This window comes from Puntigrus tetrazona, chromosome 2, assembly GCF_018831695.1.
Source record: "Puntigrus tetrazona isolate hp1 chromosome 2, ASM1883169v1, whole genome shotgun sequence".
Taxonomy (NCBI): Eukaryota; Metazoa; Chordata; class Actinopteri; order Cypriniformes; family Cyprinidae; genus Puntigrus; species Puntigrus tetrazona.
In genome coordinates, this window is record NC_056700.1 from 10,611,426 (window position 1) to 10,625,021 (window position 13,596).

Consider the following 13,596-nt stretch of genomic DNA (forward strand, 5'->3'; position numbering starts at 1 on the left):
ACGAGGCCTGATGGCTCAACTTATTTTTTGCATGATGTTACATTTACATTGCCAGTGTAACTGTAAGTTAAAGAGTATGCAACACACACACACACCCGAGCACACCTTTTTAGTTAGCAAAGCACTTTTTATGGTGTTTTAATACTTGCTATATATTATACTGTCCCGTCTTAATCACCAGCCATTTACAAACATTATTTCTATCGTTCTCCCATCTTTCGGTGTTCTACTGCCCTCTTTAGGCATTATGATGCCATTATCCTTAACGACTTTTGACCGCTAATCATCCTATAAATTAAGAAATATCAAAGAGACGCGATGTTACTCATGCCTCTTCCTTCTAGGTTTGATGTGTGACGAGAGAAACTAAGTAACAGCATCTCTAAGAAACCAAAACACCATTACAAACATAACGCGCACCATCGTGTCAGAACAAAAACATAAAGACAGCTTACAAAGTCTGGCTCTTTATTTAGACCAATTCGTTTTTCTCTTTTTTGGCCCTTTGAGCACGCACAGAAAAAAAGCCAAATCCCCGCGGTCAGTGTTTGATTGCTCCTCCAACAGTCTCAGCGGGTGATGTTTGGTGAAATCTCACGCGTCTTTGCTCCGGTTCCCTCACCGCGAGAAAAGCAGCACGCTGATAAACACTCGCGAGCCACGCGATTTAAAGCCCTGCGACATAAACTCGCCGCGTGCTGCGGCAACACCGATATTTCCCAGATATTTTACAAGCTGGTGGATCGTCGGAGCGACCGGAGAAGTTATGCTATTTTCCCGGATCATCGCGACAGCTTAAAAAAAATGAATCCTCATTGCGCGCGCTGTGGGAAAATTGTCTACGCCACAGAGAAAGTGAACTGCCTGGACAAGGTACGCTCCGATGCGCCTAACTTTAAATGTGCAAACGCTTCTGTTTAACGTTCTTTCAGAAATGTTTTTGGTGGATTCACCTTCACGTGCTGTTCTCGTCTTTCTACATTTCGCAGTATTGGCACAAAGGATGCTTCCATTGCGAGGTGTGTAAAATGACTCTCAACATGAACAACTACAAGGGATATGAGAAGAAGCCCTACTGCAACGCGTGAGACATTGCATCAAAATGCTAGTTTATTAATCACTTACACATTCATATACACTGGCAGTTTTTTTAATGATAAGTGTTGAAATATAGGTTCACTGATACCCTAAATTCTACTTATTTGATATAAAAAGCAAAAAAGACTCACTTATTATTATTTTTTTTTTTTCAAAAAGGCATTATCCAAAACAGACCTTTACAATTGTGACAGACACCCCTGAAAACCTACGGCTGAGACAGCAAAGCGAGCTCCAAAGTCAGGTAAGTTGACTTGTTCTCTGTATAAGGTGTAGTTTCGTTATTACACATGATAAAAAAATGGCTATATTTAAAAAAAAAAAAAAAAAAAAAACTCTAAATCTAAAGGGGCATTTATAGGGTCGGATACTGTTATTTGTTGTTATCGGTAGAGACGATTCAAAGGGATGAGACAATCACTTACAGCCGCATGAGTGTTTCGGCTGCCAGGCAGGGACTGGGTGTGATACTTTGAGGTCAGCATGGAGAAAAGCAAGGCAGCTGTCTGCTCCATGGTGCCCTGGCCGATCCCCTCAGCTTCTCCACCTGGCAGCCCAAAGATGCTGCCAGGTCCATACTGCGACCTAATCCTGGCATTATGACAGAAAATGTTATTTTTTTTCTGAAAGATAGGTCATCAAGCTGGGAAAATATATTTGATGATACTAAAACACAATTAATCTGCTGCATGTAATGGTGCTCACACTTTGTGATAAGGACAAATCTGGGTTAGAACCAACGGTACGGAGCTCCCTCGCAGCCAGGAGGAACAGGAACTCGTTTAAAAGAACAACATACCAACTTCCCGGTTTTCTTGCTCTGCAGGTCAAGTACAGGAAGGATTTTGAACAGAGTAAGGGTCGCGGCCTCAAATTTGTCTTGGATACTCCAGAGCTACAGAGACTGAGGAAGGCCCAGGATCAGATCAGTAATGTATGCTGAGAAATGCTGAAAAACTGAACTGTAAAAAAAACTAAAGTGTAAATTTGATACATTAGTGTACTAGATATGCAAGCATTTTTTTCGAACGTGCATACCGTCCGAAAGTTTGGGGTCAGTAAGATTTTTTCTTCTTCTAAATAAATCTCTTATGCTTTTGATTTCTTGAATTTATCTGATCAAAAATACAGCGGGGAAAAAAAAGGAAATTTTCCTCTGAATGGGCTAGTAAGACAGACAGGTGCTGGGGTTTAACTGATGATAGACTAATGAGAACAGGAACAAACAGGAAATAAACTAAGGCAGATGACAGAAACTGAATAAAGCAACTAAAGAGTTCAGGGGTGTGACAGTTCGCACCACCCTCCTCCCGAAAGGTGCAACCTCTCGCCGTGGAAAGAGAGAGATGGAGGTATGGTGATAGGATGGCACAGACAGGCAGGAGGAGGTTCAGGTGGACATAACATAAAGGAGCCAGGGTGGATGGAGAGACTTGGACCAGGAGGAGTCCAGCAGTTCCCAGGCCACAGCCATAATGACGGCCCAGGGTGGAGCTGACGGAGGGAGGAGTCATGGAGGAATGGCCGCCGACTCCAGAGGGCCAACCGATGGTGGAGGAGGAGCCAGAGACAGTAATAGAGAGCGTCGCTGAGGGTCCTGAGGGCCAAGATGGCGCCATCAACCGATGTGGAGATGGGAGTCCGGAGGTGGGAGTCTGGGGAACCGAGGACGAAGGTGGAGCTTGAGGGAAAGGAGGAGCCTGACAGAGGCAGTGGCTTATTATTATCAATATGAAACCAGCTGTGCTGCCTAAAGTGTTTGTGGAAACTATGATACACATGATGTCACATCTGGAAACTATGACACACTTTTACATTTTTTGATGATTAAAAAGAACAGCATTTTTTAGGAATCGATCCAATGCATCCTTGCTGAATAGAAGTGTTTTTCTTACTGACCCCAAACTTCATAATGGTAGTGCATATATCACACTTACATGTGAATGAAAAGCTGACGTCTCCATTTTCGCAGGCAAAGTATCATAAGGATTTTGAGGTGTCAGGTTTGCACGGGTTCACTCAGGGAACGCGCGGGACGTACCTGGTACGGGCTCAGATGACACCCAACAACGAGACGGTGGGGAACAGCACACACAAAGGGGTTCACCAGTACATCATGGAGATGGATCGAAGACCTGGCGTCATTGTGGGTAAGTCCTCTAATGCGAGACATACGTTTGAAGTGAATCAAAAACATTCATCAGAATTGTCCTAAAACGTAAATGTTTTTGTCTTAGGGCTTTTTTTAGCCCCTTCAAATGCTGACTGTAATACCTAAATCAAAATAACAAACTTACAACTGCAAGCAAAACAGTACTATTGAAGGTCAATATAATTGTCACAACTGTTGTTCTAGCACCTGTTCTCCCCGGTGCGTACTATCCCAGCGGCCACAGCCACGGGCACAGCTACATGCATCAGACAAGCATGCATTCACTGAGGTCCATGCAGCTCAGGTCACAACACGTGAGCATGGTGCGTCCTGATTTTCTGCAATATTATGTAGCTCTGTGATTAAAATGCATCATAAAATACTTACCCGTATTACACAAAAACCTGGCCCCCAGACTGTGTACAGGGCCCTGTATGACTACACAGCGCAGGATTACGACGAGGTGTCGTTCCGGGACGGTGACATCATCCAGAACGTGCAGCCGATCGATGAAGGCTGGATGTATGGAACGGTTCAGAGGACGGGGAGGTCGGGCATGCTGCCCGCTAACTACGTGGAGGGCATGCGCTAGTGGTCTCACTGAGCCTCAAATCAAACACTATATGTGAATGGTCACAGGTACAGCTCTATTTTAATAGTGCGGATCGTCCCACTTTGTAAGTGTTTATAATGTTACATTTCTCATTTTGAGTTACTCTGAATGTCCAGTGTAAGTGAACGCACACTACTGTTCAAAAGTTTGGCAACTGCAAGATATATTTACTCATGCATTTATTTTTAAATGAGTACTTGAATTAAATACACTTTATTTAAGGTGTCCTTGTTACAGTGTAATTGTAATAAATATGAATTCATTACATGTACTGAACTATATGGTTATGGTAATTAATGCATACAATTATGCATCATTTATTGTTATTATAATACTATGTACATGAAACGTATGCAACAAGGAAACCTTAAAATAAAGCTTTTATTTTGCAAGGATGAAATAATTATATCAAGTGACAGTAAATGCATTACATTGCTGTAAAATACTTCTAATTAAAATAAATTAGGATCTTTTCAGATTTCAGAACAACAACAAAAAAAAAATCCTAAAAATCAGTTCCTACAAAAACACGAGGTACCGTTTTTCTACATTGATAATAAAAATGAATGTTTCTTGAGCAATACATCAGCAAATAAAATGATTTCTGAAGGATCATGTGACACTGAAGACACTGAATGTTACATTCAAAATATTAATATAGAAAACAAAATATTAAATGGGTTACTTTATTTCACAATATTACAATTTTACTGTATATTTTTTAATCTTCTTCCAAGAAAAATTAAAAAATCTTGCTACCCAAACTTTGGAAAGGTAGTGAATAACAATAAACAGTTTTGTATCAACATAGCATTTACGTTGAGATAAATGTTAAATGTACAAGTAAAGAGGATTTTCTCACCTAAATATGAAAGAGTGCATTATTTTTCACAGCATGTTGCCTTGTAAAACATGAATATTTGTGTATGCTGTTCTGCACAATGTAAATTAAATGTTCCACTATAACAAATCGTCTTCCTGCATTAAAACATTTTACCCACCACTCAAGCAGTACATCAAAGAGAGTTTATTAAAAAGAATACTTTTAATAAACATTTCAAAAATACGACGCTGATATCAGGCGCTTACAATTGTTAAAGGACTGACATTTTGTCAGCAAATAGCATTTCTGCTATAACCTCAGTTCACCTTCATCTCACCCATATTCATCTTCCTTTCTTCATTTTGGCAACTTTCTCCTTACGCTTTTTCACATGCTTCGGCACTTTATTTTTTCTTTTCTCCCTCTGAGCATCTTTAACCATCTTCTTTCTTTCCTGAAAGACACAGAAATACAAACTTAGTCTCACAACCCCATGAACATAATTTATTGGTTTCAACATTTTTCGATTCATTTGGTACTTTTCTGTCTATTTGCGATTCCTCAGTGTGACTGCCACCCTCCCCTGTGTCTTCCCCTTCTGACTTATCATCGTCATCCTCCTCCTCCTCCGAGTTAGAACTATCATCTTTTGTGGAGTCTTCCAGTATTGAGGGTACCTGTCAAATAAAATAAAAATTTGCAACGACAGCCATTTTTAATCTGATTTCTCATTGCCATTACGCCGGAGTTTGGCAGTGGCTGTTGTTTATAGTCTTAATCCTCCCACATGCCATGTAGGCAAAGAAAATTCCAAAGAGACCCAGTGGGTGCATTAATAGCAAAAACAAAGTCTTGGCCACATAAGGTGTCTTAAACCGAACGCTTAATCATTAATGCGCCACATGGTCTTCTTAAAAACAAAAACGGCATTCTCCTCACCGTTTGCACACCGGAAAGATCCTTCCTGAGGCCTGTCACTGTCTGGTAGAGGATCTGTAATGGAAAACAGATCAATACAACCACTGCTACTAGATCTCAGAGAATTAGTTCATTATTTTTCCCATTTAGACGTACATTGTCTCCATTTGCATCTTCAGAAGAAGCCTCCTTTTTCTTCGACATTGTGTCCACATCCCTCTCATAATGAGTGACTTCGTTAAGTGTGCGTGGAATGTAGGCGTTCTTAAACACCTGTTTAGGGACAGATCCACGTGTCAATCATTACAAGTGTTCCCACAACAATGACCTTACATTTCTTGATCGCTGTACAATATGGGGAATAGAAAAAACAAAAAACATTTTCAAACGGAAATAAAACACTAGCAAATTTTTAATACTGCAACAGTTTTAAAAATTAAAATGCTTTCAAAAATGGGCAATTTTTGGTAAATGGGTAATTTTTTTATAAATGATCAGAATCTGTGAATGAACAAGAGAAATCTAAATCGATTCAATATTTGGTGGGAACACCCTTTGCCTTCAAAACAGCAGTAATTCTTGTAGGTACACTTGCACACAGTTTTTGTCTGAATTTTTGTACTCAGCTGGTAGGTTGTTCCAAACATCTTGAAGAACTAACAACAGATCTTCTGTGGATGTAGGCTCTCTCACATCCTTCTGTCTCTTCATGTAATCCCATGCTGAGATCAGGGCTCTGTGGGAGCCATGCCATCACTTCCAGTACTACTACTTTACACTGAAGATAGTTCATAATGACTTTGGCTGTATGTTTGGGGTCGTTATCCTGCTGCAGAATAAATTCGGGGCCAAATTTATCATACGCCTCGCTGATGGCGTTGCATGATGGATAAGTATCTGCCTGTATTTCTCAGCATTGAGAACACCAATAATCCTGACCAAATCTCCAACAAAATGCAGCCCCAAACGTTAAAGGAACCTCCACCATGCTTCACTGTTGCCTGCAGACACTCATTATTGTAATTCTCCCTTTGATGAACAAGCTGCCTTCTGCTACAGCCAAATATTTCACATTTTGACTCATCAGTCCAGAGCACCTGCTGCCACTTTTCTGCACCCCTGTTCCTATGTTTTCGTGCGTACTCGAGTCGCTTGGCCTTGTTCCAACGTCGGAGGTATAGCTTTTTAAGCTGCAACTCTTCCATGAAGACCACTTCTGGCCAGACTTCTCCGGACAGTAGATGGGTGTACCTGGGTCCCGCTGGTTTCTGCCAGTTCTGAGCTGATGGCACTGTTGGACATCTTCTGATTTCAAAGGGTAGTAAGCAGACTACAGCACATCTCGAAACCTCAGTCTGCTTTGAAATCTTTGTTAACAAACAAAACAAATCCCTTTGTCTGGGAGAGACCTTGTTGATGCAGTATAACTACTGTGTGTCTTATTGCTTGCCATGACATGAACCTGGTAGCAGAGTTTGGCCGTTCCTCACCCAGTCTTAAGTCTCCTACACAGCTGTTTCTGTTTCAGTTCATGACTGGGTTTCAACCTACGTGTGACATTGATGATCATTAGCACTTCTTTGATATAATTGGTTGATCATACACCTGACTATAATCCTACAAAATCCCTGACTTTGTGCAAGTGTACCTATAAGAACTGATGGTGGTTTGAAGGCAAACGTTAGTAACACCAAATATTCATTTGATTTAGATTTTTTTACTCACTTTGCATTTTGTAAATTGACAAAAAAAAAAATTCTGAAAGCATTCTGTGCAAACTTTAGTGTGTGTGTGTATATATATATATATATATATATATATATATATATATATATATATATATATATATATGCACTGTTTATTATTAATACTTCTATTGGTTTTATTTTGTAATATTTCATTTTAGTTTCATTGTAGTAATTATTTGTTATTATTCATTTATTTTTTCCTCAATTTAAATTTCAGGTTCAATTTATTTAATATTAACAAAATCAATTAATGAATGATTAATAGCTTTATACTAGTTAACTATAACCACACTACAAGTGCAAGAGCAGTATTTGACTAAACCCCATATTTACCACAGAAAGAATGTTTCAATGATATTTTACATTTCATTATATCTTTATTTTAACAATCCAACGACTTTCCAGGACTACGCATTATACTTTAATAATTCAACAATTTACCATGACCGTGTGAATTCTGGTACTTTAAACATGGATGCAAATGTTGAGAAATGTAAAATGAGTTCACCTCATCATCAACTTTGTCCTGATTGGATCTTTCCTCTGCAGTTCTTTCAGATGCTATCTCCATCGCCTGCAGGTAAACCACAAATAAATTTAATCAATCTACCACAAACACACACGCACACAAAAATCCCACATGTACAGTATACACACAAAATACTGCTGGGGTTTGACGGATTTCAGAATTTGATTCTGATATTAAAAGTGACTACTACTACTATGTTTTTCGAAATATAAAAATTGTAATATTGGCCGTCATAAAAACCTGACTAAACACTGAAGAACAGTAAAAATGAAAGAAGAGTAAATATACAAGTATTTGAAAATATTTAGATAAAATCTCTATAATTCAGAGAGTTTATGGTTAGTGAATATGTTATTTTGAATATGTTGAGGTAAATGTGATGTAACATTAAATTACGTAAAAGCTGTTACACTGACGTCTTTTCACGAAAACATTATATAAGACAGGATGCTACATAGATTTCTATACACTTTCCTAAAAACCTATTCCAAATCTGAAAATCCCCCCCCAGGCCTTCTCTGGCATCAGTTTGGGTAACATCCTTAATCACACCCCAACGGTCTGCGTTCATTTATGAACGAAACGCCTACTTTACCACATCCAGTCAATTTGCAGTAGAATAAACAAGCAGCGCCCTCTAGTTTACTTATTTAATATTCTGTAAGTAACAATTAAAAGTAAGTTACAATACAGAATTAAAATCAGTCCCAAAGTTCTGGTTCAAGCGAAGAAGTCGATCAGTTCATCCGTCCCGCAGCTTCTTTTAAACTGAGGTGCCACACTGACTGATCTGCCAAAACCGCTCTTATTGTTTAAATATTATAATACAATGGACGGAATCTGAAAGTGTAAGACTCGTATTAAAAAGTCAAGCACAACGTTTTTTGCGATTTATTAGATGGGAAGCGTGCTACACCATTCCTTTCATTAACTGAAAACAGGCAAGACTAATTGGTTCTTGGATTTAAGAATTTAAGAATCAATACTGTTTTGCAAAAACAGAGAGTCAGTTCAAATCATCTTTAACACCCAATCACATCAAGCTTGTCTGAGCGCACAAAAAGCCACAAGAAAAGGAAGCAGCCTGTCGTTAGGATTAAGGATAATGCTTCAGCGCAACTCACTGACCTTGTCCAGATACTGATTAATGTTGTCACATGTGATTGAGGGGTCTGTGATAAACTCAAACAGCTCACGCACAGTCATGACTGCCACATTACGTTTCTGGAAAAAATCTGAGAAGAAGAAAAAAAAAAAAGAATTAAAGTTAAATGCTGTTGACAACATTAATAACCTCTTAAACCATTCAAGGGCGTATAATTACCATTGACGTTGCTGCAATCCTTGCGAAGAAACTCTAAAGCATGAGGGTGATCGTGCTCGACAGACTGAGAGACGTCGATAATGCAAGCATCTCCGTTATGATACCTGCACACCAGAACACAGCAGTGCTTCATGTTTTTCTACACTTGCAGCTGATCACAGCACAATTTAACATCAGTAACTGACGCTTAGAAGCCTTGTGCGCATAGAGAAAGCTTACAGCATATTGAACTCGCTAAGGTCAGCGTGGACCAGACGAGCTTCACTGTACATTATTCTCATGTTCTGGATGATCTGGAGGTAGAGTTCCCGCGCTTTGGATTCAGAAAGGACAGCGTTTTTCAGCAGAGGGGCAGGCCTGAGGAACACACCAATAAGATCACTTAAAAAAGCATCATCATTTTTTTTGGATCAGTTGTATTTGTGAACAGAAGTATTTGTGCATCTGTGAATGGTGAAGGCGAACGTCGACGTACATGTCGTCTCGACCAATAAAGCTCATGACGAGAACATGACTCCGCAACATGATGGGCTCTGGACTTGGAATCTGTGCGGTCTGTAGTCTTGAGATAAATGGATACGCATTATAGACAAACTGTCCTAAAACGGTGTTCGTGAAAGAAAAAGTAAGAAGTTACGATACTAACCTGATCAAATTTCTCATTTCCTTCTCAGCCCAAGTGCGCACCATTTTCCTAGGATTGCCTTTGCAATAGCCATGGCGGAACCTTAATTATATTCAGACATAGAAAATCAGCGTGTAATCGCTCACATCAGTAAGACTACATAGGACTAAAAGCCTGAATAATAACATGCGTCTTACCTGAATTCCCCGCTGACATATTTATCTCTGTCTTTGAATAGTAGAATTGACGTTTTGTATATTTTGATGGCTCTGCTTTCTCCTTTCGCAGTAGTTGCATGGTAGACATTTGCCTGTGGTACAAAACGCAGGAGAGAAATATAAAAAATAAAAATAATAAAAAAAAAAAAAAAAGCAGCATTAACATTAGCACTCATTAAAACGGCGGACATAGCCAAAGTAAGGGATAATTTTACTGATTTTATCTAAACAAACCAGGGTTATAATAATGAACTATATGACTTTACATGAATAAATGAACTAAATTTAATATATTAATAACACTAAAATGACATTTAAACAAACTTGCCTCTTTGCCTGTGCTGATACAGCCGTTGATCTCTGAAAAGACGCCTCTGCTGAGCATTTTAAACAGAATCATACGTGTACGGGGGTCCAAAACCTGCTCAAACACATTCAGATATCACACTGAATAATTACAACATATAGACATATAACATATAAATAAAGCTTAAACACACCTGTTCAACTGTAGCTCGGTCTGATTTGTCCTTTACTCGAAACCTGCAAAAAATGAGCTTTTTAAGATTTATTGAAATTCATGTCTGTTGTATTATTATTGGCAACTAAAAACTATTAACTACACTTCTTGTTCAATTAAAGCTGAAATAAAATACAAACATTAGAAGAAAACCTTATTTTAGTTGCCTTACATTTTAAAATTTACTTGTAATTACTTAAACAGTTAAAAATAAAGCAAAATACAAATATATACAAATAAATCTATAATAAAATGACAAAAACTACTAAAAATTGTTTACAAATACTATAACAGTATAAAAATAATATTAAAATAAGATCACATACGTGTCTGCTTCCCTCTGCTTTTGCATCACAGTGACTTTATTGATCACAGAATCAGCATAGCTCAGTTTATCTGTGAAACAAACACACGTGAATCAGAAATCAAAACTTTTTCTGTGGATAAATCTGTACAGCTTTTCACATGTTAGCTAAACTGAATTTCTGATTTAATAAGAAAAAGATTACCCAGGTTAATTTTATTTTCAAATTTCCTCAGGACCTTGTCTGATGGAGTGGACATTTTTAAGGAATTTTTATTAGAACTTTGACGATTAGCCTGGTGGGGAAAACAAAAAACAAAAACAAAAATAACAAATCATATACAACCCAATATATAGTCATTCAACAACTCAATTTCCTAGAAACACCAGGGCCTGTATTCACAAACTGCTTTAAGAGTAAAAGTAGCTCATAACTTAGGAGAAAATCTTACAACTATTAAAGTATCAGTCTTAAATTTTTGCTCCACAAGTATTCAATGCGTTTTAAAAATCTTGTTAACTATCTATAAAGCCCTGAATAATTTAGCACCTCAATATTTGAGCGAGCTCTTATCACATCATAGTCCTGAACGTCCTCAGCGTTCTCAAAACTTTAGACATTAGATAATAACTAGATCCTTTTCCTGTTTAGCACCCAAACTCTGGAACAATCCCCCCCAAGACTGTTCAGACACGCTGTCAGTTTAAATCTAGATTAAAAGACACATCTTTTTAACCTTAATAATCCGTTAAAGGATTATTGGGCTGCATTAATTAGATCTCTTGGAACCGGGAACACTCTTCATGAAACAATGCAATCGTCACATCGTTAAAAAGAACAGCCTCTATGATGGATACAGTTTTACAGATGGTGGATCAGCACCCAGAGATGACGTTCATCGAAGACCAGAACACCTAGATGAGTCCCGTGGACAGATCACCAGAACCAGATGCACACACACTAGAAGTCCCATGCACACACATCTGACACAGCTGCATTTAAAACTGAACTGGAAATTAACAGAGGAGAACTGGCCCCAACTGAGCCTGGTTTCTCTCAAGGGTTTTTTTTGTCTCCATTCTGTAATGGATAGGGTTTTGGTCCTTGCTTGCTTAGTTGGGGACTTAATGGATTGATTGATTGATTGAGACCAAGCCACAAACTATCCTACAATGGCCAACAATCCGCTTCGGACCATAAACACTTTAGAAATATTTGATGATTATGAGCTTTTATAAAAGGTACCACCTTTGGTTTTGAAGGTTATCCCTACTCCAAAATTTACTTTGATTATATCCTTGCTTTCATTACCAATTGTGCAAAATGTAACCGCCATGTCCGTGTCCCTTGCTATCTTCCATGATTATTACTCTGTTAATTGAAAGGCTGTTTATAAGCATATTCACTAAGAAGCATACACATAAGAGGCTGACAATTAGCTGAACATATGCTTGTTTTAATCACACTTAGCCTGTGTTTTAAAATCTTTATTTGAATATGGCAACATAAAACTCTTTGCTTAAAAAAACCCCTTTTACTGCTATTTACTGCCCAGGTTTGCTTTCTTTAACAAATACCTGTGAATTATTCCCAGCCCTCATTGCAGTGTATCTCTTGGTAAAGTCTCCTCCTCCTGATTCATTCCAGTCCCATTCATCATCATCATCATCCTCGTCTTCCTCATCATCATAGTCCTCCTCATTTCCACCTTGCTTATCATTTACGAAGGTTTGCAAAGTAACTTCATCCAGTTGGTTCTCCAGGGAGAGCTTGTCAGAGACTTGACCGATTTCAGGCTCACTGTATGAAACCAAACATTGTGAAACCTTCACCCACTTCTATTATATATATATATATATATATATATATATATATATATATATATATATATATATATATATATATATATATATATACACACACATATACATATATACACACACACACACACACACACACACACACACACATATATACACACATATATACACATATATTCACACACACACACACACACACACACACACACACACACACACACACACATACACACACACACACACACACACATATACACACACACACACACATACACACACACACACACACACACACACACACACACACACACACACACACACACACACACACACACACACCAATTGCAAATGTGTTGCCTCTATCAATTGAAGTTAATGAAGTTTCATACCTTCCCGTCTCGTCCGCATCATCAAACTGCCCTGGTACAACCTGATACATCGCGGTGCTCTAACTTCAATAAACGAAAACGCCCGAATCCTTAAATATATCTCAACAAAATTTACGAATTAAATGAACTGACCAAACACTGTCAAAACACGCTTACATACCACCAGCACGCACTCACGCCAGCGCACTCCCATTTCCGGTAATGTGGGTACGGGTGCCGAGAAGGCTCAAAGAGACAACTCGTGTCTAAAATAAGCGCCCATTTTCAGCAGGCTAATCATTTACGAATTATTGTACTTCATGAAGATATATTGGTGATATAAAACGTATTCAGGCAGGGAGGTTGCTAGGATATTCCGGATGGTTGCTATGAAGTTGCCAATACTACATTAATACATTTTTATATAGTTATCAAACAATTACTGGCCCCAATCATCTTTAGATACTTAAGTTAAATACTAGCATTTATTAATAATATTAGTATAAAACGTGAATAATACTATAATAATATTAAT

General features: G+C 38.2%; 3 protein-coding genes across 6 annotated transcripts in view; 1 reads left to right on the top strand and 2 right to left on the bottom strand.

Moving 5' to 3' along the window:
• The window catches only part of tox (thymocyte selection-associated high mobility group box), an 839,643-nt gene that overhangs the window by 388,095 nt on the left and 437,952 nt on the right, over positions 1 to 13,596 (bottom strand). The gene's annotated exons all lie outside the window — the stretch shown is intronic.
• On the top strand, positions 565 to 4,871 carry nebl (nebulette). 2 transcript variants are annotated; one of them, XM_043259622.1, is made up of 7 exons: positions 565 to 873; positions 990 to 1,084; positions 1,258 to 1,342; positions 1,925 to 2,032; positions 3,071 to 3,248; positions 3,455 to 3,573; positions 3,666 to 4,871. In XM_043259622.1, the coding sequence occupies exons 1-7, from the start codon at positions 580 to 582 to the stop codon at positions 3,840 to 3,842; spliced, it is 1,056 nt and encodes a 351-aa protein (XP_043115557.1). In that variant the 5' UTR covers positions 565 to 579; the 3' UTR covers positions 3,843 to 4,871. The 2 variants fall into 2 exon arrangements, with proteins under 2 accessions (XP_043115557.1, XP_043115564.1); XM_043259629.1 differs by having other exon boundaries at positions 3,122 to 3,248.
• Positions 4,876 to 13,319, bottom strand: riok1 (RIO kinase 1 (yeast)). Of its 3 annotated transcripts, none has more exons than XM_043259378.1 (18): positions 13,243 to 13,319; positions 13,083 to 13,145; positions 12,451 to 12,673; positions 11,078 to 11,168; positions 10,895 to 10,964; positions 10,549 to 10,591; positions 10,377 to 10,469; positions 10,028 to 10,140; positions 9,852 to 9,932; positions 9,681 to 9,767; positions 9,425 to 9,562; positions 9,206 to 9,309; positions 9,010 to 9,116; positions 7,861 to 7,926; positions 5,761 to 5,877; positions 5,626 to 5,679; positions 5,226 to 5,363; positions 4,876 to 5,140 (listed from the first exon to the last, which is right to left on the bottom strand). In XM_043259378.1, exons 2-18 carry the CDS (start codon positions 13,130 to 13,132, stop codon positions 5,030 to 5,032), a joined length of 1,686 nt encoding a protein of 561 aa, XP_043115313.1. In that variant the 5' UTR covers positions 13,133 to 13,145; positions 13,243 to 13,319; the 3' UTR covers positions 4,876 to 5,029. The 3 variants fall into 3 exon arrangements, with proteins under 3 accessions (XP_043115313.1, XP_043115322.1, XP_043115303.1); XM_043259387.1 differs by having other exon boundaries at positions 13,239 to 13,273; XM_043259368.1 differs by having other exon boundaries at positions 13,083 to 13,283.